The sequence below is a fragment of the Littorina saxatilis genome, linkage group LG2 (genome assembly GCF_037325665.1).
Source record: "Littorina saxatilis isolate snail1 linkage group LG2, US_GU_Lsax_2.0, whole genome shotgun sequence".
Taxonomy (NCBI): domain Eukaryota; kingdom Metazoa; phylum Mollusca; class Gastropoda; order Littorinimorpha; family Littorinidae; genus Littorina; species Littorina saxatilis.
Genome location: NC_090246.1, coordinates 43,529,707 through 43,553,706, shown reverse-complemented (window position 1 = coordinate 43,553,706; position 24,000 = coordinate 43,529,707). Strand labels below are relative to the sequence as shown.

At 42.9% G+C, this 24,000-nt stretch overlaps 1 protein-coding gene across 3 annotated transcripts in view; it reads left to right on the top strand.

The window, feature by feature from the left end:
• LOC138955506 (monocyte to macrophage differentiation factor 2-like) overlaps positions 1-24,000 on the top strand; it is a 233,126-nt gene that overhangs the window by 168,389 nt on the left and 40,737 nt on the right. For all 3 annotated transcript variants that reach the window (XM_070327099.1, XM_070327105.1, XM_070327112.1), the window contains one exon: positions 15,451-15,525. In XM_070327099.1, the coding sequence (XP_070183200.1) occupies positions 15,451-15,525 (75 nt within the window). The remainder of the gene's footprint in view (positions 1-15,450; positions 15,526-24,000) is intronic.

Below are 24,000 nucleotides of genomic sequence, written 5' to 3'. Positions count from 1 at the left end.
TGTTGTGCCTATAGCAGTGTTGTTTTGCTATTTTGAAGAAGACAGGTGTCAGCCTCGTCAGAAGCCATAAAAGGCCTATTTTGGCTTCATTTCTCATGGGCTATGTGGGTAAAAACCCTGTTGTTTTGTAATGGCTTATTGTATTGCTTTTAAATTTGACACGAGTATTGATAACACAATTACCAACACATGTGTTAAAATGAGTTTGTTGGATGAACTGGAACTTTTCAGAAAAGTTTTATTAAATTGTAATAACTTGTTACAGTATTGTTGCAAAAATTCAGCATTTTGCACAATTCAACACAAATAAATATTACGATTGGGGATCAATTTTGGTACAAAAGCAACAACGCGCTTGTGTGGTGGGGAAATGTGAACGCGAAACAACAATTGCGAAAAACAGGTCTTCCAATAGCAAACCCAGTCCAGTGCAGCAGACTGAACTGGCACGTCACTCACAGCGATAATAAACGTGCCAGTTCAGTCTGCTGCGCTGGACTGGGTTTCCCTACCACACAAGCGCCTTGTTGCTTTTGTACCAAAACTGATCCCCAATTGTAATATTCATTTGTGTTGGAGTTCGAAAAATGCTGAATTTGTTCAACTATACTGTAAAAAGTTATTACAGTTTAATAAAACTTCTGAAAAGTTCCATTTCGTCCAATAAACTCATCAAAACGCCATGATATTTTACATGCGTATTTGCAATTATGTTACCAATATTCATGTCAAATTTAAAAGCAATACAATAAGCCATTACAAAACAACAGGGTTTTTACCCACATAGCCAACAAAAAGACGCCAAAACAGGCCTTTTACGGATTCTGATGAGGCTGACACCAGTCTTCTTCAAAATAGCAAAACAACACTGCTAGGCACAACAGCTGAACCAAATAAATTTGTATGGGTAGAAAATGAGTTGTTCTTTCATTTGAAATCAAAAACGGGGTCACTCTTGCTTATTGTGATTGTGTGTGTATTTTAGCGTCTGCAAGTTTGCTTTTGCGAATTTGATTTTGAGGGGTGTCCTAGGTCTCCGGTACACTGCATAAACACTAACTAATTAAAAATGAAACTCTTGCCCTTTTCGATGTCGGAAGGGCGTTCGTGAGACGAGCTCCGTCTACTTCGACTATTTTCTGCTAATTGGAGGCTTCTGCGACCCTGTGAGTTGTCTGAGAGCTTTGTCTCTAACCATTGTTCATTATTTGCTGAAAACATTATACAAAGATGTGCTAAAGTCTGTCAATTAGCTATTTTTCTGTCGAACCTTCGCATCTTTTCTTACTGCCAGGTGTGAACACTCCCAAATGTGTAAACAGTCCTGCACGTGAACTCACTGCAGTGACAATCCGTGTGTAACCAGTGTAACCAGTGTCCAATCTGTGTCATAGTCAAACTAAAGGCGGTCAAGCGTGATTCGCCGGAGGGTACAGAAGTGTACAAAGGTGTGACAGCGTATTGTTTACGTCGTGTGGGTCAACTGATATTCAAACACACACGCGATCGCAGCTGACAGTTATGGTTGAACCAGTCTTCCTTATGAGGCGCGATCTGCCTCCGGATCTTGATTCGAGATACGAAACCTTGGAAATATGTTTGGCAGCTGAGAGGGCTAGCGGTTCAGAGACCATCACCGGAGCGCAGCAGATCCGAGGTCTGTGGCGGATCTACCCCACAACTCGAGGAGCTCGAACAGCCCTCCTTCTCAACAGTATTTTTTTGCGTGGGATAAGCGTTACAACCTACGACAAGAACCCCTTCATTCTTCATGGGTCGAACGGTCAGGACAGCCCTGCAACCAAGGTGTGGGTGTCAGACATACCGATCTCGGTGGCGAATGCGGACATAGAATCGGCGCTTACTCGAGTTGGATGCACCCTGCGCTCCAACACCATCATGGAGAAGACGAGGAACAGGGATGATAAACTCACCCGCTTCCTGACTGGAAGACGCTTCCTGTTCATCAGCGTGCCGTCCACTCCGCTGGAAAAGTGGCTGAAGGTGGGGGGCTTCACTGCCAAGGTATATCACAGGGAACAACCCAAGGTCGACCCGAGCTCGCTGACGTGTCGCCGATGCCTGAGACCCGGTCACCGTGCCTTCGAGTGCGCCAGTGACGTCACCTGCTCAGCGTGCCGCGTCAGTGGCCACAACATGGAGTCAGTGTGGGACCGTCCTCCCGGAATAGGCGCGGTCGTTCCCCCTCCCCCCCTTGCCCCACTGGATAACGACGACCACGATGACGTCAACGACGAAGACGATCGAGGCAGCGAAGCCGAAAGCGAGAAGTTCGAGGACTCTGTCCCCATCCTCCCTCCCGCCGTCGCTTCCTCGACTTCAGGCCTTCCCCTCTCGACCCCCGTTCCTGCAGCTTCATCGAACGCCAAAAAGAACGGTAAAGGTAAAGGCAACAAAGACAGACAAGCGAGAGACAAGCAAGCTACCATTGACTTTCTACCGAGACAGCGATCGTCCACTCCCAAGCGGTCACGTGAGGGCGGGGATTCCCCGCAGTCCAGCGACACAGCTGGAAAGCAGGGCAAGTATGACAATAAATGATCGCACATGCCCCACGTGCCACACGGATAACGACCCCGTTATTGCCCACGGACTTTCCTTATGACCTCGACTTCATTGAACGTTTTCTCTCTAAACGTTAGAGGGATTAGATCAAAACTGAAAAGAAAATCGGTGTTCACTTTTCTTAAACAAAGGCAATATGATATAATATGTTTACAGGAGACTTACATAACAGGGAGTGTGTCTGATGACTGGATGAAAGAATGGAAGAATGGTTTTGTGTTCCATGAAGGGACATCGCACAGCGCCGGTCAAATGATTTTGTTTGGAAAGAATGTTAGTGAAGATGTCTCTGTGTTGTATTCGTCAAAGAGAATTTTAGCGACATGTATTAGAATACAAAATAAATCAGTTGCAATTGTAAATGTGTATGCACCTAACGAAACAAAAGAAAAAGTTAAATTTTTTGATGAGTTGACGCAAAAAATTAAAAGTTTTGAATGCGATGAGATCATAGTGTGTGGTGATTTTAACTGTGTTTTGAACAATGAAAAAGATGTTATAGCTGGCGAGAATCATTCAGGGGATAACGTTGCAAAATTTAATGATGTGGTTAACACATGTGATTTGTATGATGTTTGGAGGTTTTTCAACCCGGATATAAAGGAATTTACCTGGTCAAGAAAGTCTCCATTTATTGCCAGACGACTAGATTATATTTTATATTATAGTATAGTTCAGGTATTTTTGATTTGAATTTTGATTGTGGCATCGTAAGTGTTCCTTTTTCAGACCATAGTGGATGCCTGGTTCGAATGAAAGTATGTGAGATTGTACGAGGCAAAGGTTATTGGAAGTTCAATAATTTGATGTTGGAAGATATTGATTATGTCAATGAAATGAATACTTTTATTGATGGATTTTGTAGCAAAGAATTGGATTGTCAACTGGACTGGGAAATGTTAAAAGTTAAAATAAGAGAGTTTACCATTAATTATGGTAAAAATAAACAGTGTCAAAGGAGAAATGAAGCTGCACATTTGTGTAACAAACTGAATGATTTAGACGTTTATCTGAGTACAAATCCTCACTGCAATGATACCCAAGCAAAGCGTGAACACGTGAAAATGCAACTTGAGTTGATGGAAATAAAAAAAGCACGAGCCGCTCAGGTTAGAGCTCGCGCTAAATGGGTCGAGGAAGGGGAGAAAAACACAAAATATTTTTTGGGTTTGGAAAAAGCACGTGCAAATGCAAAGGTTATGGATCGCGTGAAAAATGATGAAAGGAGAGTGTGTACAGATCAAAAACAAATACACAGTGTGCAAAAAACATATTTTATGAATTTATATAAAAAGAAAATACATACAGAAGATAGTGTTGGTAATGTTGATGATTTTTTGCAAGGCTGCAGCGTTCCTTCTCTTTCTGACGAAGAGAAAAACATCTGCGAGGGTCCTTTAACTGCCAGTGAACTGTTACACGCACTAAAACAAATGAAAGATGGTTCTTCCCCAGGCTCTGATGGTATTACAATTGAATTTATTAAAGTATTTTGGTCCCGAGTGAGTATATTTATCTTACGTTCTTTTTCAGCAGCATTTGAGAATGGTAGCTTGTCTGCGTCTCAAAGAAATGCTGTCATTGTGTTAATTCATAAAGGTAAAAACCTTCCAAGAGATGAATTAAATAATTGGCGTCCAATTTCATTAACCAACAGTGATTATAAATTACTGGCTAAGTGTTTGGCTCTGCGCATGAACAAAGTTGTACATAATGTGATTAATCCTGATCAGGTTGGATATATTAAAGGGAGGCAAGTATCATCTTTATTAAGATTGATTGATGATGTTATAGATTAAATGAATGTGCAAGATAAACCAGGTCTTTTGGTTACCATTGACATGTTTCATGCATTTGACTGTATTTCAAAAGACTTTATGATAAATGTTTTAAAAAAATTTGGGTTTGGCCCGGAGTTTGTAACTTGGGTCGAAGTTTTGATGAAAGATGCCAAAAGCTCTGTTAATTATGCAGCCTGGTTGTCTGATTATTTTCCAATGGAGTCTGGAATCCGTCAGGGATGTCCGTTCTCGCCTTTAGCCTTTGTTTTGGCAATTGAGTTATTAGCCATTAAGATTAGGCAGAGTAAGAATGTTGAAGGTATTTCGAATTTGAATTACTTTAATGATAGGTTTTTGGATGATATGTTAAAAATTGCTTTGTATGCTGACGATGTTATGTTATTTTTGAAAAGTGAAACGGATTTAAAACATGCCTTATTGATTTTTGATTCTTTTTATTACGTTTCCGGATTAAAGTTGAATTTGTCGAAATGCGAAGCCATGTGGTTAGGAAGTCAGAAACATTGTCAAGACACCTTTTATAATTTTAAATGGAAGAAAAAATTAAGGATTTTGGGAATTTATTTTTTTAATGACAGATCAGCCTCTGATGTTGAGGAACATTGGACAGAGCGAATTACGTCTGTTGAGCGCTTGATTTCGGCATGGGAGAAAAGAAATTTGAGTATTATGGGTAAAATTATTGTAATTAAAACGTTTTTGATTTCCCAATTTGTTTATTATATGCAGGCATTTGTAATCCCTGATAATGTATTAGCAGAAGTAAATAGATTGTTGTTTAGATTTTTATGGAAAAAGAAAGAAAATAATAAAAAAGCATTTGAAAAGGTTAAGAGGATAATATTGTGTAGTGATATAGAAAATGGTGGCTTAAATATGATTGGGCCTAAAAAAAAAATAGGTGTGGTTACGGTAACCCGACCTACCCTATTTTTAGGGGCCGACCCTATAACTTTTTATTACATTTGTCAAAAAAACCCACAAAAAAACAAGAAAACGAGTGCAGAAAATGCAATGAAAGCAAAATCGCCCGAGTCGCACACTTATTTCCCTGTCAAGTAGGTTTAATTTGTACACATTACAAAAAAAAGTTTTAAAAAAAAAGTGATTGCCTACCTTCCTATCCTATTTTTTTTGGCTATGTTACCGTAACCACACCTATTTTTTTTTTTTTGGCCTTGATTTGAAACACATGCAGCTTTCCTTTTTATTACAATGGGCTGTCAGACTGACATCCCGCGAAGTCACAGATAAGTGGAAATATGTGCCAAAGTCAGTGTTATCAATGTACGGCTCAAATTGTGAATGTTTTTATTCAAATGTTGATTTTCGAAGATTAAAGGGGAGTGAACTTGTCAAATCCAAATTTTGGAAAACTGTCTTGAAAACATGGCTTGATAACAATGTATTTATTACACCCCCGGTATAGGGGTGTGTATAGGATTCGGTCGATGTGTTTGTTTGTGTGTTTGTGTTCGCATATAGATCTCAAGAATGAACGGACCGATCGTCACCAAACTTGGTGAACAGGTTCTATACATTCCTGAGACGGTCCTTACAAAAATTGGGACCAGTCAAACACACGGTTAGGGAGTTATTGGTGGATTAAGATTCTACAAGGACTTATAGAGGGACATATTAATGGTCAAAGGGAAATAACCTTCTCAGTTGGTGGCAGTGAGAATGGTAAGGACGGGGGTGTTTTTCCTACCTCGGAGGAATTTCTTGTTGATGATAACTTATTTAATCCGCTTTTATGGAATAACCAATATTTTGTTTATGCTGGAAATGTACTGTATTTTGAAGATTGGGCAAGAAAGGGTATTGTTAGCGTATATGATGTTTTACATAGAAAAGAGTTTGTTTCCTATCAGTTCATTTGTGATGTTTTAGGAAAATCCCCTCAGAGAATTTTAGAATATAACATGGTTCGTGCTGTTGTTGTAAATGTTATTAATAAGATGATGCACGGAAAGGAAGAAATTGATTTGATGGATATCCCCTCTTATCGTGGTAAGAAAGTACACAACGCACAACAGTTCAGAAAAGAATTAGTAAGCATGAAACTTGTTGAACCGTGTGCAATTGGATTTTGGAGGAGGAAATTTAATTATGAAATTGACAAGAAAGATTGGATGATGAGTTTTGAATCAGTTAAAGAGACAAGGCTACGAGTATTACAATGGAAATTACTTCACAATATTTACCCCACAAATATTATGTTATGTAAAATGAAAGTTGTGGAAGACAATATTTGTTCACACTGTAGTAATAGCATTGACTATATAGAACACTTTTTTTTCTTTTGCCCAGTGGTGCTTGAGTTTTGGAAACAAATTGAATTATATATTTGGATACACTTGGATAAACAGATAAAGTTAACTGTGCATGAAATCATGTTTGGAGTTAAAAATCGAAAAATGCATGCAAAGACTTAAACTGCATAATTTTGATTGCTAAAATGTGCATAAGTATTTATAAGAAAACCAAGGCTTCAATGCCTCTTTTTGTTATCTTGGAAAGGCAACTGCAGATCAGAAATATTTATTTCTGATTAAAAAGTTCCAAGACAAATATTTAGTACATTTTTTTTTAATAAAAACAAGTGTAAATGTTACCTCCACCCCCCTGACCCCCCCCTTTTCACTCTCTCTCTTTCCCTCTCTCTCTCTCTCTCTCTCTCCCTCTTTCTCTCTTTCTCTCCTCTATCTCTCTCTGTCGCTCTATCAGTACAGAAAGATGTCTTTATAATGAATTGTCAGAATGTATTCCAAATGAGTGTGGTCAATTATGTATCTATATACATCCGTAGATGCCTTTCATTTGTTTCATGAATGTTAATACTATAGACTTTTTGAGTGGTAAATGTTGAAGGATGAAAGAAAATATATTGTGAGTGGACGGATGCATGTTATTCATTAAAAGCAAATTGGCAAAAAAACCACAAAAAACCTTTTTATTTCATACGGTAGGGGAATGAATTACCGTTCTGGCAATATACTTGGTTTTAATATAACTGGCCGCATCACAAAGATCTACAGCTAAATGTATGTGTTTAGTTTTTTTATGACGAGTAGTGTAGAGAACTTAAAGACAAACAGATGGAATTAAACGTAGCAGAACGTTTCGAGGGTAAACATTTGCCGGTTGAGTTGACAGTAGGACCTGCAAAGAAACGACCAACGCGTGAAAAACCGAAACATGTTGATAAGATTATATGGGCCGACGAAAAGAAATATGTTTTTCAGGAACTTATCGGAAATGACGCCTTTGAAAGTTATATTTCACAGGCGTCATCACTGTTAGCAATATCGGTAGACGATGCGGTAGATTGCATAACAGAGGAATGCTCAAGGGTGCGAAGTGCATGAAGCGGACTGTGTACATTGGGCCTAGAAACAGTAAATGGTTTGATGCCGAATGCAAGACAACCAGGAGAGAAACGCGCAGACGGTACAGGCTCTTTAAACACTCGAGGTGTAAAATGAAGACAGAAGCGACCAGACCCTTATATGTAGAGAGTAGACAGGCGTACAAATTCTTGTTGGCAAACAAAAGGCAACAATATAAGCAAGTCGCGTAAGGCGAAAATACAACATTTTGTCAAGCTGTCGAACTCACAGAATGAAACTGAACGCACTGCATTTTTTCAGCAAGACCGTAAGACAGCAAACGTCTGTCCACCGCTCGTGCCAAAGGCAGTGAAATTGACAATCCAGAAGAGCGGGGTGTAGTTGCGCTGAGAAGGATAGCACGCTTTTCTTTATCTCTATTCTTTTTAACTTTTTGAGCTTGTTTTCAATCCAAACATATCATACCTATATGTTTTTGGAATCAGGAACCGACAAGGAATAAGATGAAATTGTTTTTAAATCGATTTCGGAAAATTACTTTTAATCATAATTGTTATATTTTTAAATTTTCAGAGCTTGTTTGTAATCGGAATATTTATATGTTTTTGAAATCAGAAAATGATGCCGAATAAGATTAAATTGTTTTTGGATCGTTTTATACAAAAATAATTTTAATTACAATTTTCAGTTTTTAAAAGACCAAAGTCATGAATTAATTTTTAAGCCTCCCAGCTGAAATGCAATACCAAAGTCTGGCCTTCGAATTCGTCGAAGATTGCTTGGCCAAAATTTCAATAAATTTCATTGAAAAATGAGGGTTTGACAGTGCCTCAACTTTTACAAAAAGCCGGATATGACGTCATCAAAGACATTTGTCGAAAAAATAAAAAAATGTCTAGGGACATCATTCCCAGGAACTCTCATGTAAAATTTCATTAAGATCGGTCCAGTAGTTTATTCTGAATCGCTCTACACACACACACACATGCAGACACACACACACACACACACACACACCACGAACCTCGCCTCGATTCCCCCTCAATGTTAAAACATTTAGTCAAAACTTGACTAAATGTAAAAAGGAGGAGTTGAACTCATTGGCCTCAAAATCGAGCGATTCAAAGTTATTTTGGGACGAAGTGCGATCAATCAGCGGGCGCAGGCACCGGAAACCAAAGATTAGTAGTTGGGAGTGGTTGCACCACTTCAGGTGCATTTTAGGTGGTGAAGGTAACCCGGCTAGCGACCACTCTGAAGTGACCGAGGAAACACCCGGCATTTGACTACCTAGACGAGCCCACCTCGGCTGATGAGATAGAGATTGGTATCAAGAAATTGAAATTAAACAAGTCACCCGGGTACGATGGCGTTTGTGCTTGAATGTTAAAGAACTCTTGCCCAAAACTGTTGCCGTTTCTTGTAAAGCTGTTTAACCATATTTTTGACACAGGCGTTTACCCTTCTGCGTGGTCTTGTGGGATAATTGTCCCAATTCACAAAAGTGGAGACATTAACAACCCTGATAACTACAGAGGCATTACGTTACTGAGCATAGTAGGTAAGTTGTTTGGCAGCATACTAAACAGGCGTTTATCTGACTGGGCGAAAGACAACAGTAAAATAGAGGAGGAACAGGGTGGCTTCAGAAAAGACCACTCTTCTGTGGACAATATGTTTGTGCAATATGCTATTGTCCAGAGGTACCTTCTTAAAGTGTCAGTTTAGAGGAACGATAAATTGTTTTTAAACTGAAGGTGAGGCGATGGTATTTAGGACTGGACAAGGATGGAGAGGAAGGGGGAAGGAATGGAGATAGCGGATGTGGGCGGGACCTACAAGTAAGGGGGGAGGGTGTTGTAGTGGAGGTTTTGGCGCCAAACGTTCTGGCAAGTGAGTGCCAGAGGATACACGCTCTTGCATTAGCGGCAAGGCAGCAGCAGCAGCAGCAGCATTGAAGTGCGCGCGTCAGCAAGTGAACATTATTTGTGATCATGTCCGAAATAGAACAATGGTGTAAGGAGTCAAACCTTCTTTCAGCGGTGATCAGCGTACTCGTCAAAGAGGGGTTCGATTCGTTGGCGGCCCTCATATGTGTCGAGCCGGAGGTAAGGTCTACATATGTTTCGTAGACTTCCGCAAGGCTTTTGACTCAGTCAATAGGGCTATGTTATGGAATGTATTACGCAAGCATGGGGTTGGCGGCAAGATGTTGAACATCCTACAAAGTATGTACAAAGGAGTGAAGTCTTATGTTCGCACTGATGATGGCCCATCGGAGTTTTTCCTTTGTTCTGTGTTATCACCAACATTGTTTTTATTCTTGATTAATGAACTGGCACTTGAAATGTTTCAAAACGGTAAACATGGAATACAGTTAACACCTGACGTAATACAGATTCTCATATGACGTACTCTTGATAGCCGGTTTACAGAAACAGATTGATGCGGATACGGATACGTTTGCCATGACAGTGAACATGGATAAGACAAAGGTAATCGTTTTTAGAAAAGGAGGATCTTTTTAGCTGCGAATGAAGCCTGGAAGTACGGAAACGAGGACATAGAGGTTGTGAACAAGCAGTTTCATCTTTTGTTTTAAATCATACCACACATTGTTTGTACATTAGAACTTTTTGTTTAAACCAACTGTAGTGTCTTTGAATGCTAGAGTGTCTGTTTGAGTGGAACTATCACTATGTGCTTTCGCTCGCAGCCTTTCGCTCGCATGCACACGGATTCCGCCATTAGTCTCCAACTAATTTAATATTCATGAACCACGTGATACACCAGAACCAATCGTGGTGGAACAATATTACATCTCTTCCTTTCTTCCAGGAATAAAACAAGAACATCAGAACAAAACATAACATTCCGAAGAAATAAACAAAAACTTCTGAAGCACAAAGTCAAATCAATGATTAAAACATTTTCGCATCGCTTATCAATTTACTCTCATTTTCTCTCCCCAAGCGCACAGAAGTACAACAGTTTGTAGGAACAAGAGAAACAAATGATAACCAAAACGCTGATAATGTAGGCTACCAATGCAATACTGAGTCGACAATCTTTGTAGGCAAAAACATTATAAGAAAACCAAAAACCAAAAGAAAATCAATAATCTGGCATTGATAATGCGCTAATACAGTACTACGTCAACGCTGCTTGTTGACAATAAAACAAAAACAAATATTGTGCACGCACATCTGAGTGCATTACTTAATGCATAATCAGCTAAAAAGAAGAGAACAAAAAAATGGGGGAAAAAAAAAGAATTTAGTTAACTTCTGATGTGATAGCGTTTGAATCTCAAAAATCAGTCACATAGTCTTTGAAACGAGTTGGGGATTTCTTTTGACGGGTTGACAGCCTTGGATATGAGGTCATAGAGGGGGCAATACTGACAGTCTGTGAGGTGATAGGAGATGTTTGTGTCTGTGGTTGCGTGAGAGAACATGGTTGTGTTGACGATGTTGCTTGACCGCATGCCTCTTTCACGCCAGTATCTGGGACAGTGTTCTGAGGGACAATACTTTCTTGAACGTCTAAGGGAGGTTCATCTACGTCATCAGCAGACTGATGGCGATCTGGTGGCGCATGCTTTAGCTTTTTGAAATATGAGCTGTTGCGGGTGAGTGTGACTGGCTGTCCCTGTGAGGACTGAGCGGTTATCATGGAACCGTTTGTGGCAGTGACCACCATGGGAGTCGGTTTGAACGGCGGTGTGAGTTTGTTCCTTTTCCTTTGCTTTGCTAGAACAAAATCACCAATGGCGATTTCAGCACGTTTGGCGTGATTTCGTTTGTCTGCATAGAGCTTCATCTTCTGTTTTGCGCAAGCGTCATGCTTTCGGGCAAGCTCTTCAGTTGCTCTGTTTTGGGGATGTGCATATATTGGTGGCTCTGGAAGTTTGGTTTTCGGGTCGCGTCCCAGTAAGAGCCTGAAGGGTGTAAACAGTGTCGAAGGGTGCGGTGTCGCCCTGTATGTGCGAATAAACGAAGTGAGCTCTAATCGCCAATTTTTGTGTTGTGCGTGTGCCGCACGGATGGCTGTCTCTAGTGGCTTGTTAAAAGCTTCTGCTTGAGCATTAGCCTGTGGCCAAAGTGGCGTGACTCTGCGGTGTTTGACGCCCGATCTTTTCATGAATGACCTCCATTGGTGGCTTTGGAATGGGGGCCCGTTGTTCGTTTTGATCACCTCCGGGTACCCGAACATGGCAAAGGCTTTGTCAACTATTGGAATCACGCAATCCGCTGAAGTGCTGCGAATGATTTCTGCGATTGGATAACGTGAGTATTCATCGACCAGCACAAGTATGTAATCGCCGCTTGGCAGAGGGCCACAGAAATCAAGAGACAATTCAAGCCAAGGGCCTCTTGGAAGGTTGGACATGTTCATGGGTTCTTTCTGACTACGATTTGTGTTGGCCTGACACGGAATGCAACTCTCGACTTCCAGTTCTACTGCTTTGTCCATGCCTGGGAACCAGACTTTGCTGCGTATGAACGATTTCGTTTTCGTTATACCCTGGTGCCCTTCATGGGCCACTTGAACGACCCGTTTTCGCAAAGAGGCGGGAATCACGAGCTGCGTACCTTTTAGAATGACATTGTGTTCGGCATTGACGCAGAGATCATCTTTAACGTTGCGAAAACGTATCAAGTCTTCCAAGTTTGCCTCAGGATCTGCGAGTTCTTTGAGTGCATGCCATTTGCCTGTGCTGATGATTTTCATGACTGTTTGCAGTGTGGCGTCTTGTACGGTTTCTGCTTTAATCTCATCAAGCGTGACCGCAGAGAGTGTGTCAGTGTCAGCGAGAAAACTGATGTATGCTTCTGCCATCTTTTCATGTTTTGATGCAGCGACTGCATGCGTTGGGTGTCTGGACATGTAGTCAGCGGGGTTTTCTTTTCCCGGCTTGTACTTCATCGTAAGTAAGTACGGTTGAAGGCGCAACGACCATCGTGCGATCCTAGTGGGAGGTGATGGCTTTTGCCAGATGTTGAGTAGAGGGCGGTGGTTGGTTATGACTGTGAACGGCGCACCGCTGACATAAATGTCGAAGTGCTCGCATGCCCAAACGACAGCAAGGGCCTCGCGTTCGGTCTGAGAGTACCTCTGCTCCACTGCGGTGAGAGCACGGCTCGCGTAAGCAATCGTGCGACCTTCCTGACACAGAAGGCCTGCGACGCCAACGGGACTGGCGTCGACGTATATTTCTGTGTGTTTCTTTGGGTCGAAGTATGCGAGAGTGGTTGTTGCTGACAGAGCTTGTTTGATCGTATCAAATGCGGTCTCGTGCGTTTCGGTCCACGCCCATGGCATGTTTTGTTTTGTAAGAGAGCGAAGTGGCTCGGTGATGGTCGCAAAGTTGTTGATGAAACGCGAGCTGTATTGGACCATGCCAAGAAACGAGCGGACCTCGGATGCATTTTGCGGCCTGGGCATGTCATGAAGTGCTTGCACTTTTTGGGGATCTGGGCCTGCAGCGGAGAAGATGAAACCGAAGAATTCGATCTCGTCCTTGTTGAAATCACATTTCTGTCTGTGAACGGTTAGCCCAGCCTGATGGAGCCGTTTCAAAGTCTCATCAAGGGCCCGATCGTGATCTGCTTGATCTGACCCGAAGACAATGATGTCATCAGAGACATTTCTGGCACCGGAAACGCCAGAGATCACTTCTTGAATAGTGTGCTGGAAAATTTCCGCAGCTGAGTTTAGGCCAAATGGGAGTCTTTTGTACCTGTACAGGCCCAAGTGTGTGCAAAATGTGGTGAACTGTCTAGATGCTGGGTCAAGCTCAAGTTGGTGATAGCCTGAACGCAGATCGATCTTGCTGAAAACCTTTGCACCATGTCTGACACTAGCTCTTCAATAGTGGGTGTGATGTGTCTTGTGCGAAGTACGGCCTTGTTTACGTCACGCATGTCGCAGCAAACGCGTATTTCTGACGGGTTTTTGGGCTTTGGCGGTGTGACAATGCGTGAGACCCACTCTGTAGGTCCTGTGACCTTTTCAATGATATCCTGTTCTTGCAGTTTGTTCAGCTCTTTTTCCACTTTATCACGTAAATGGAACGGGACACGGTTGTGTTTTCTGGCAAAAGGTGGAACACTTTTGTCAACGTGAACTGTGACTGTGTGGCTTTTGAGCTTGCCTATTCCTTGGTCAATTCCCGGGAATCTGTCCAGTGGGGATGACGGAGATGTCGGTGTTGTGGGGTTCGGGATGTTCACTGCATTTACAATGAACAAGATTTTAAGCTTCTCTGCAGTTTGTCTACCGAGTAGTGACACATGTGTGCCCGGGATTATCAGAAACTTTGTTCTGACTACAGTGTCTGCAAATTGAACATCTGCGGTGATGTATTCAGTGACATGTATGGGGTCTGATCTGTATGGTCGCACACGCCTGTTACACTTGTGTATTTTGATACCTCTGTCAATCAATTTCTTTGAATCAGCTGTGTTCAGAACGTTGCAAGACGCATCAGAATCAATCAACAAACGAGTTTCTGTACCAGAGATATTCACCGCTGTTGTCGACGCGTCATCATCAAGTGAAAACAATGCTTGTACCGCGTCCTCGTCAGTGTCGGAGGACTCAAAATCTGATTGTGCAATGTCGGGATCGAGTGCGCGTACCGAACGACGAGCAGAATCATTCTTGTTTTGTGACGAACGTTGCTTGTTTTGATTTGAACTGCGGCACGCGGATGCAAAGTGATTGAGGCCATCGCATGCAAAACAACGTTTCCCGCGAGTGCATCTGCACTCTTCCGACGAGTGACCCCGGCGGCCACAGCGCCCGCATTGTTTGATTTTTCTCGGCGGCGAGTTGGAGTTGGCGAAATCCTGCTTTGCGTTAGATCTGCTACCCGACGGTGCATGCGTTTGTCTGCGTGAGCGACTGACTGAGAACGCTTGGTCTGACTCGGCCATTTGTGCAGCTTGCAACTGACTAGCTTCTTTGGCCTGCGAGATTTCGATTACTTTCTTGAGCGTCAGTTCGGGCTCGGACAAAAGCTTTTCTCGCAATTTCCTTGACTTGCACTTGTCAATGACCTGATCGCGAATAAAGTTATCAACTTCGTCTTCAGGAAATGCACAGGTCTGGGCAAGCTTACGCAATCGCACAACAAATTGGGTCACGGTTTCGTCATCTTTTTGACATGCCTTTCTGAACAAATGCCGCTGGTATGAGATGTTCTTTTTCGGCTTGAAATGCGCGTCAAGTTTTTCTCTGGCAGCGTTATAGGTAGTGCCTGTATCACCGAATGTCTTGAATAACTCTTGCACCTCTTTCCCGGCACAGTGAAGTAGAAGCGCGCGTTTTTGCACACCTGAATCAACGCCGGAAGCGGCGGCATAGATCTCGAATGAATCTACCCAATCTTCCCAACGAATCGAGAGGCTTGACACGTCGCCGTGAATGTCAAAATTACTGACCTGTGTCACCGAAATGGCCTTTGCCATTATGTGCGCGTGATGCTCGGAATCCTCGTCGCCAAAATGTAGTGTCTTTGAATGCTAGAGTGTCTGTATGAGTGGAACTATCACTATGTGCTTTCGCTCGCAGCCTTCCAACATGCACACGGATTCCGCCATTAGTCTCCAACTAATTTAATATTCATGAACCACGTGATACACCAGAACCAATCGTGGTGGAACAATATTACACCAACTTTTGTATTTTTGGGGCTGTTGCAGAGACTGGAGGAGCTTTTTCCACATAGGAGACAAAGCAATTATCTACATCTTCATTGCATCATCTTACACTCCTTGGTGAGTCACGATGTTGCATGGCTGTAACATGTTAGATGTATAACCTCAAACCATACTGGGTTGCTGATGTATACCATATATATGCAAAATTTAGTAAGTTATCTGTTTTGACTCATTGATTAAGAAGAGTCTTTGTGTTGAGCACTCTTAATTTCCATAAAGCGACGTGACAGCGGTGGCGGCAGCGACAAAAAGGCTGGCGGCAGGCGAATTTTAGTGTTGGTGATTCCATTAAAAGCGCGGCAGGCGGATATTTTTCTTTCTGAATTGACTTCTGATAATGAATCTGTCAAAAACTCACACACACACACACACACACACACACACGCCAGCCGGGCGCATTGATACAACCTCAACTAGTCTCGGTTAGCTTTGAGGGTCATTTTACAAGTAGGAAATATGTAGGCCAACGAAATACCGAGACCATAAGGTATGCGAAGTGATGACGTCGAATACGTGACGTAAGTTGATGCATGAATTCTTCCAGACTACGTCAGTCTATTCCAAAGATCGCTTTTGTGATGAAAAGAATTTGTTTTAGAGTTTGTTGTCCAGAAACCCGTCAAAAAAGAAGGGAAAATGTATGTGAAAGAAAAAAAACCCCAGGAGCAGAGTGATAGGATAGGAATACAGGCATATTTCTTGGGACTTGACCCTATGCAGGTAGGTGGACTGAAAGTAGTGTGTGAACAGAACAGAACCAATTCTGCCTGTTTACCATCGCATGAAAGCAGGAAAGAGATCGTCGTCAGATTGAATTACAATAACATTAACATGCTTCCATTTGAAACTTCTCGGTCTTCATCGTGGATTGACGCCCTCCCAAAGTCTAATTGAAGCCCTCCGTCGCTTCGCTCCGTCGGGCTTCAATTAGGCTTTGGTCGGGCGTCAATCCACGATGACGACCTCGAAGTTTCAAATGGAAGCATGTTAATGTTTAATTAGCCCATGACCTGCCTCTTTGTCTCTGTTAGCTGAGGAGGTGATTATTCTGGATAATCCATCACAACCATATGGATAATCCATCACAACCGAGTCTCGATCTCACCTGTCATTGGTCATTGTCTTTGATCTCAGAGTACAATTGAATAATTTATAGAGGTCATCTGCATATTTATCGTTAACTCGGAGACTACTTTCGTTAGCAAAACGATTGAAATATTCTGCGGTATAAAAGTCGAACTCACGTTTAGCTAACGATCTACATACATTTTAACATTGAAGAAAAAAAGAAAACAACAAAGAATACACATAATCTGCTGGGGTGAAAAGAGCTGAGTGAAGATTACGAGTTGGCCGAAGCGGTGAGAGAGAGAGAGAGAGAGAGAGAGAGAGAGAGAGAGAGAGCGAGAGAGCGATAGAGACAGACAGTGATTCAAGGCGCACAACTCTAGTACTCTTCATAGGCAACCGCTTAGATCAATCCCGACAACAAAATCCTGATTCAAAATCCTGAGCAACGAAATAAGAATTAAACTAAAACAGTATGCTTACAGTTTTGTTCATTTGCTATCGCTTTTAGAGCATTGATTGCTAAATCTGGTTCAACAGAACAAGGCTATCCCATCTGTCGTCTGCTGCAGATCTGCGACAGATCTGTCGTTTGCTACAGAATTACAGGCTAAGCTTACTGATCAAGTTGACCAGCAACATGGAAATTGCCACTTACAAAGTTGGAGATACGGTTAAAATAAAAGGTGGCGAAGAAGGTCGGATCTTGCGTGTGTTATTTTTCGATTTTAAAGTAAACAACGGTGTCTTGGTTCAGGTCATGCAGGCAGATAGATTTACAAGTTTTGACCTACATTGAATAGACCAGCAGAACAAAACTAAGCTTACCGCAGTACAGTACAGATAACTTACTGGCCTAAGACTGAAAGCCAGACATCAAAGTAAGGCTCACCTAAATGACGATTGAAGAAGTAAGTAATCCAAATTTGAACACTGAAGCACAACAGCTCGAATAAGCACATCCTCATCGCTTGTAAAATCACACACTCGCAGTCTTTTTGGCGAATGCCTCTGACAACCGACTTGGGTCACCGACTGAAACCGGCCGGTAACTGCACAGTTTCAAATGCATTGAACTGCGCAATCTCTGTAATTCGTTTTTTTAAGCAGTATTGATGACTAAATACAAAAGCAGACGTTTTATGGCGCGTTTACCAAAAAGACAAAAGGGGACTCGTTTCTCGTTTCGCACATGAATTTGATGACACGATTTGCGGTCGCTGAAGGTTTGGCCGGCAGAAAACAGGCACTCGCAGAGTTTGTGTCAAAAAGTTTTTTGTTTTTTTAATGAAAATGGGATAAAAATATCGTCCTAAATATCGTGCATATTTTTCCTCGGGTAGATTTCCAGGTATTACCTCGCCAGAGGCTCGGTAATACCTGAAAATCGACCCTAGGGAAAATATGCACGATATTTAGAACTCGGAGTGTGTAACCTATATTTAATGACCGGTAATATTTAATGAGTTGGGGCATTCTGACCAATCACAGGATCTGTTTCATTAAAACGCCAACTTGATTGAATTACAATTATACTTTTATCCTTGGAAGGTATGGTTTATATTTATGACGAATGACATTCTTATCAATAAGGGATTAAATTTGTAGATATATTATTTTTTTACAAAATGCTCTTCCATGCCCTACAGGCAAAGTTCAATTTACCAATCAAGGACTGTAACTGGCGCAATGTGATCTTATGTTTGTTATTTAACTCAAAACTGCAGGCCAACGCTCCTTTTCCTTTCAAGCCCCCACCAACCTCTCCCCCTCCGTCAACAAGAACAGTCTTTAGAAGCATTTAAATCTGTCCTCAAGACTTTTCTTTTCCCTAAATAATCCTCAGACTACAGTGCCCCGGTACACCCACCCACCTCACCCGCAAGCCTAAATCAGAACAGTTGTAAATAGCCATGTACATAATTATCATTTGAAATGTTCTTTTCTTTTTCATGCTTACTTTTGAGTGCAGTGTCTCTGTTTGTGTTGTTGCCTTGTCATCTTCATGTAATTTATGCGTAGGTGTATATGAGTGTGCTTGAGTTGTTAATGGGACACTGCAGGGCTTGCCAAATCCCATTTCCCGTAACCCGTGGAAAGGTAAAAATTGGCCGGGAAGTACACATTCCCCAGGTTGCTTTCCCGCGGGAAAGACAACAATCGTATCTCTCAAAATGCACATTGGATGATTTTTGTTTACCTTAAACACGTTCCGCAAAGCCTGTCCATTCACAGATAAAAGAAAACAGTATTTGCGATGTGTTACACGACACTTGAGATTGCCACAAGTTCTCAAATGTCGTATAGTTGTGTTCTTTTATTCTACGTCGCCCGTCTTCGCAGCAACAGAAAACAACTCGTCAAATTGAGTTCGAGGATTTATTTAGCATTCCATACATACAACTGCACATCGTAGCAAAACTCAAAGTAGAAGCTTTTTCACACACAAATCGCGCTGGCCTATATAGTAAATACTCAATCTCGAGAATATTCCAGACCGAACATGATACAACTACATTATACGAGCCGTCTATGGACTAGAACAGTGACGTTCTCTGTGACGTACATCAAAAGCGCCGACGCACTTAATCCGAGCGAACGCCACGAACCCACGACTCAAAACAACGTGGTAAACAACTTGTTTTGACAGGACTAGAAAGTTCACCTGCATTCTCGTCCAAACATAAATATTGTGTTTACAAAACATAATATCGGTACTTTCCCACAAAGTACAAATAAGTCAACTACATGCAACACACAAAACTGAACCAAAGTTCAGCAACGGCAGCGTTTCCTAACATTACCCCCAACACAAGAAGAAATTTACCTAATTTCTTTCAATCATTGAAACGCTACCTGTACACATATTATGTATACATAAAAGATTAAAATCCAGGTATGTACATCAGTCTGTTGGAGAATGAACACAGTTTTACTCACATACTCGGCTGAGAAAATCCGCTCCAACATTGTCTGAACCCTTAATCGATTCCACTCGCATATCAAAGTTCTGCAAGTACATCACCCACCTCATGATACGATTATTTACAAACTTTGCAGAGTTCAGGTAGGTGAGGGGTTTGTGATCAGTCTGAAGCACGAATTTCACCCCTTGGAGGTAGAGTTCAAATTTCTTGATTCCCCACACGATGGCTAAACACTCTTTCTCCATGGTCGAGTAGTTCTTCTCGGCTCCTGACAGCTTCTTGCTGGCATAGCTGACCGGAAACGGTTTACCTCCATGCTCTTGCATCAGCATGGCGCCGATTCCTTCGTCCGATGCGTCTGTACGCAAGATGAACTCTTTGGCAGTATCAGGAAGGCGTAGCACCGGGTCTCGTGACATCAGGTCGCGCACGGTCTGGTATGCCTTCTCCTGAGCTGGTCCCCAGAGTATTCGGTTGGGGCATCCTTTTCGGGTCATGTCCGACAAAGGCGCCGTTATGGCGGCGAAGTTTGGAATGAACTCTCTGTAGTACCCAGCCAATCCAAGGAAGGATCGCACCTGCTTCTTGGTTTCAGGACGTGGCGCATTGAGGATCTTGGTGACGTTTTCCAACAAAAGCCCCTTTTGACCTTCCCTCAGTGAATGACCTATGAAGTCAACGTTGTCGGTCCCCAAAATGCACTTGCTGGGCCTCACGGTCAGATTAGCTTTTGTCAGGCGGGAAAACAGTTCCCTCAAAGTCTCCAGATGTTCCGCAAAGGTCTCCGTGTGGACTAGCAGATCATCCCAGTAGTACACAACATTCTTCATTCCTTTGAGCATTTTTCGCATTCCCCTCTTCAGGGTAGCACCACTGTTCACCATGCCAAAAGGCATCCGCAGGCACTCATACGTTCCGTCTGGAGTTGCAAAGGCGGTCTTTGGTATGTCCTCTTCGCGCACAGGAATTTGCCAATATCCCTTGCTGAGATCGATCTTTGAGAAGATCTTACTGCCAGTTAACTGTCGGAATAGATCAGTTGCCGTCGGCATTGGTTCAGGGTCAAACACGGTGATCTTATTGACTTTCCTGAAGTCAATGCATACCCTGTTTGTGCCGTCTTTCTTCTTGACAACAACAACGGGAGATGAGTAAGGGGATGATGACTCACGGATGACCCCCATCTTCAACATGTTGTCGATGTCCTTCTTCAAGGATTCCCGAGCCTGAAACGGGATAGGGTATGGTTTTGAGCGAACAGGAACGTCAGATGTGAGGTGGACTTCATGTTCGACCAAGGACGTAGAGCCTGGAACATCACAGAACCTATGGGTGAAGTCGCCCATAAAATCATGCAGCTCCTTCTGCTGATCTTCTGTCAGGTCAGGTCCTAGCTTGACGTCATCCACTCCCTCTTTCTTGTGGAGGTCTCCCAACTCCAGTAGTTCCTCACCGCCGAACTCGTCTACTTCGGTTGGTTCTTCCACAATTGCTGCGACCTGTACTGCTTCCGGAGGTCTCTCCACATACAGTTTCAGGAGGTTAGCGTGGTAGATCTTGGACTTCTTGCCGACATTCACCTTGTAGTCGTTGATCCCTACCACGGCCTCAACCTCGTATGGGCCTTTCCACTGCATCAGTAGTTTGTTGTGATCAGTGGGAAGCAGTATCAGCACTTTGTTACCTGGTGTAAACTTCCTGTTTACAGCTTTGCGGTCGTAGTAGTGCTTTCCGCTATCCTGAGACTTTCTCAAGTTTTCTCTTGCAATCTCGAGAGTCTCCTCCAGTTTCTCTCGCAACTCAAACACGTACTGGTAACTGTTCTTCACTTCAGGTGTGTCCACATCTTTTGTCCACAATTCCTTTAGTATTTGCATCGGGCCTCTCACGGTCCGCCCGTACATCAGCTCGAACGGGGAGAATCCAGTGGACTCTTGTGGCACCTCCCTGTATGCAAATAGCAAGGCATTGATGTAGCGATGCCACTGCCTTGGCTGCTCACTGCATAGTTTCTTAAGCGTGGACTTCAGCGTCGCATTGAAATTTTCGACCAGCCCATTGCACATCGGGTGATAGGCTGTCGTAGTCAAGTGACGAATGCTCAGCAGCCTGTTGACCTCTTCCATGCATTCAGAGACAAACTGTGTCCCCAGGTCTGTGAGGATCTCTTCAGGAACCCCAATTCTGCTGAAAATGTCCACAAGTGCCTCGGCAACAGTCTCGGTGTCAATTTTCTTCAGAGGCACGGCTTCTGGGTACCTGGTTGCATAGTCTACCAGGGTCAGTACCCAACGATGACCCTCTTCACTTGGCGGTTTGATCTCGCCGATGAGGTCAATGGCCACCCTCTTGAAAGGTCGGTCGATCAAAGGCATCTTCTGCAACGGCACTTTCGGGACCCTTCCTCGAGGTATGGTTTTCTGGCAAATATCGCACGATCGGCAGAATCGAGTCACATCTGCATGCAGTCCTGGCCAGTAAAACGCAGCCTGGATTCTGTCCGATGTCTTCTTGACACCCAGGTGACCTCCCATAATAGAGTCGTGGGCCACCTCCATCACCTGGCGCCTAAGTGGTTGAGGCACCAGAACTTGACGTAATGGCTTCCCACCGTTGACTCTCGCGTGCTGGAACACTCTGTACAGGATCTTGGCCTTTACTTCAAAGTGCACAGTGCCTTCGCCCTTAGTCATCTCCTTGACAGGACGACTCCTGTACTTTGTTAAGGTCGAATCAGCTTCCTGTAGCTGAATCAGCCGATCCCTGTCCACGACAGCAGTTGCAGAACTGTTGGTGACCCTAAGCGGCGTAGTCGTTTTGTTCTTCTTCGCCTGGGCTCTGGTCGTCACAGCGCTTACAACCTGCGGCTGATCGCGGCGATGCACAGTGGCTCTGTCATCTCGTAACAGTTTGCTGATATCTTCATTCGCGAATGGCAGTGGATCTTCCTCCTCAGCAGCAAGCTGAGCTGAGCCCATTCTCCATTCCAAATCAGGGTCATCAGGACGTCTCGCACCCCCAATGTTCCCAATTAATAGATCGTACAAGGGCTTCTTCAGGCAGACGGCCTCAACTTCTCCGGTGAAGTATGGAGTATCGATCTGGATCTTTGCCACTGGTGCCTTCACGCATTTGCTGTGAGCCATGAGCGTCCTCTTGAAGTCACCAGTGAACTTCTCTGTTGGCACCAGATCCTCTTTGACGATGACCCCATTGCAGCCCGAATCTCTGAGAACAGTCACGTTTCCCCGTTTAGCTTGTATTTGAGTATTATGTATCAGCTCTGTAACTGCTTGTAATAAGCCTTATTCTGTGTGTAACTCTGCATCTTTAACGATCCCTATCATTGGGCAGGAATTTTAAGTACAACACCCCCCGTTGGCTTAGACCGGGTAGCCTGCCTATTGGCTTATCGCCACAGGGAGTCGGAGTGACCACTGTCTTTAAAAGGGTGAACATTAGGCTAGATCAGCAAACGCGTTTAGTGATCGAGCGAGCTGTGTGGTGCTCCTATTGTGTTGTTGCCGTGAACGTGTCGAAGCTCTGCCCAAATTTGTCGTGAACCGGTCTAGCTGTGTAGTTTGACGCGAAGTTTGTAAGCGGTCGACTCGTGGTTTTAAATTCCGATACCTGTGCTCTTGTGTTTCGCGACTTAGGCGTCAGTTTACGTTTCAAGTGTGCTCACTGAGGAGAATCTTGCCTTCTTCTTTACACTGCTTTCTGGTTTGCACCAGAAATACATATATATTGTTTCTGGGTCATTTATATACACATATATATTGTTTCTGGTTGCTACCAGAATAACAACCTTTTTTTCTGCTTTCTGGTTGCCACCAGAATTCATAGTTTCTATTTCTGGTTTACATCAGAAATTCTGGTCTTACATATATATATATTGTTTCTGGTTTGCACCAGAAATTCTGGTTGCTACCAGAATAACAACCTTTTTTTTCTGCTTTCTGGTTGCTACCAGAATTATAACCTTTCTGGCAAATATTGTTTCTGGTTGCTACCAGAATAACAACCTTTTTTTTCTGCTTTCTGGTTGCTACTAGAATAATTACCTTATAACACTATTTCTGATTCTGGTACTGGTAAATACCAGGACTCATAATTTCTAGTTCTGGTCTATATTAGAGTTCTGTTCATTGTTTCTAAATTATAACTTATAGCATTGTCTCTGGTTGCTACCAGATTTAGCTAAACTGTTTGGAATATTTCTGATTTAGATAAGCTACCTGAGTGGTTATTTTTAGTTACATTTCCTTCAATAAAAGATAAGTTAAAGCAACCTCTGTCTTCGGTGTCTTAATTGTATGCTCCTCTGCCTGTGCTATATGTGACCCTCCACCACGGAATGAGTCGGATGTCACCTCGCAGGGTTCTGCGCTAAGCCTTATATACGTCCGGGGGTGTAAGGTATCAGTGTGAGGATCACCTTAGACACAGGCTTATAACTCAAAAAGTTTTCGCTCTTTTCTAAAACGGTTTTCACCACTGGATAGAGTTTCAAAATCTCTTTTAGCAAATGTAAAAA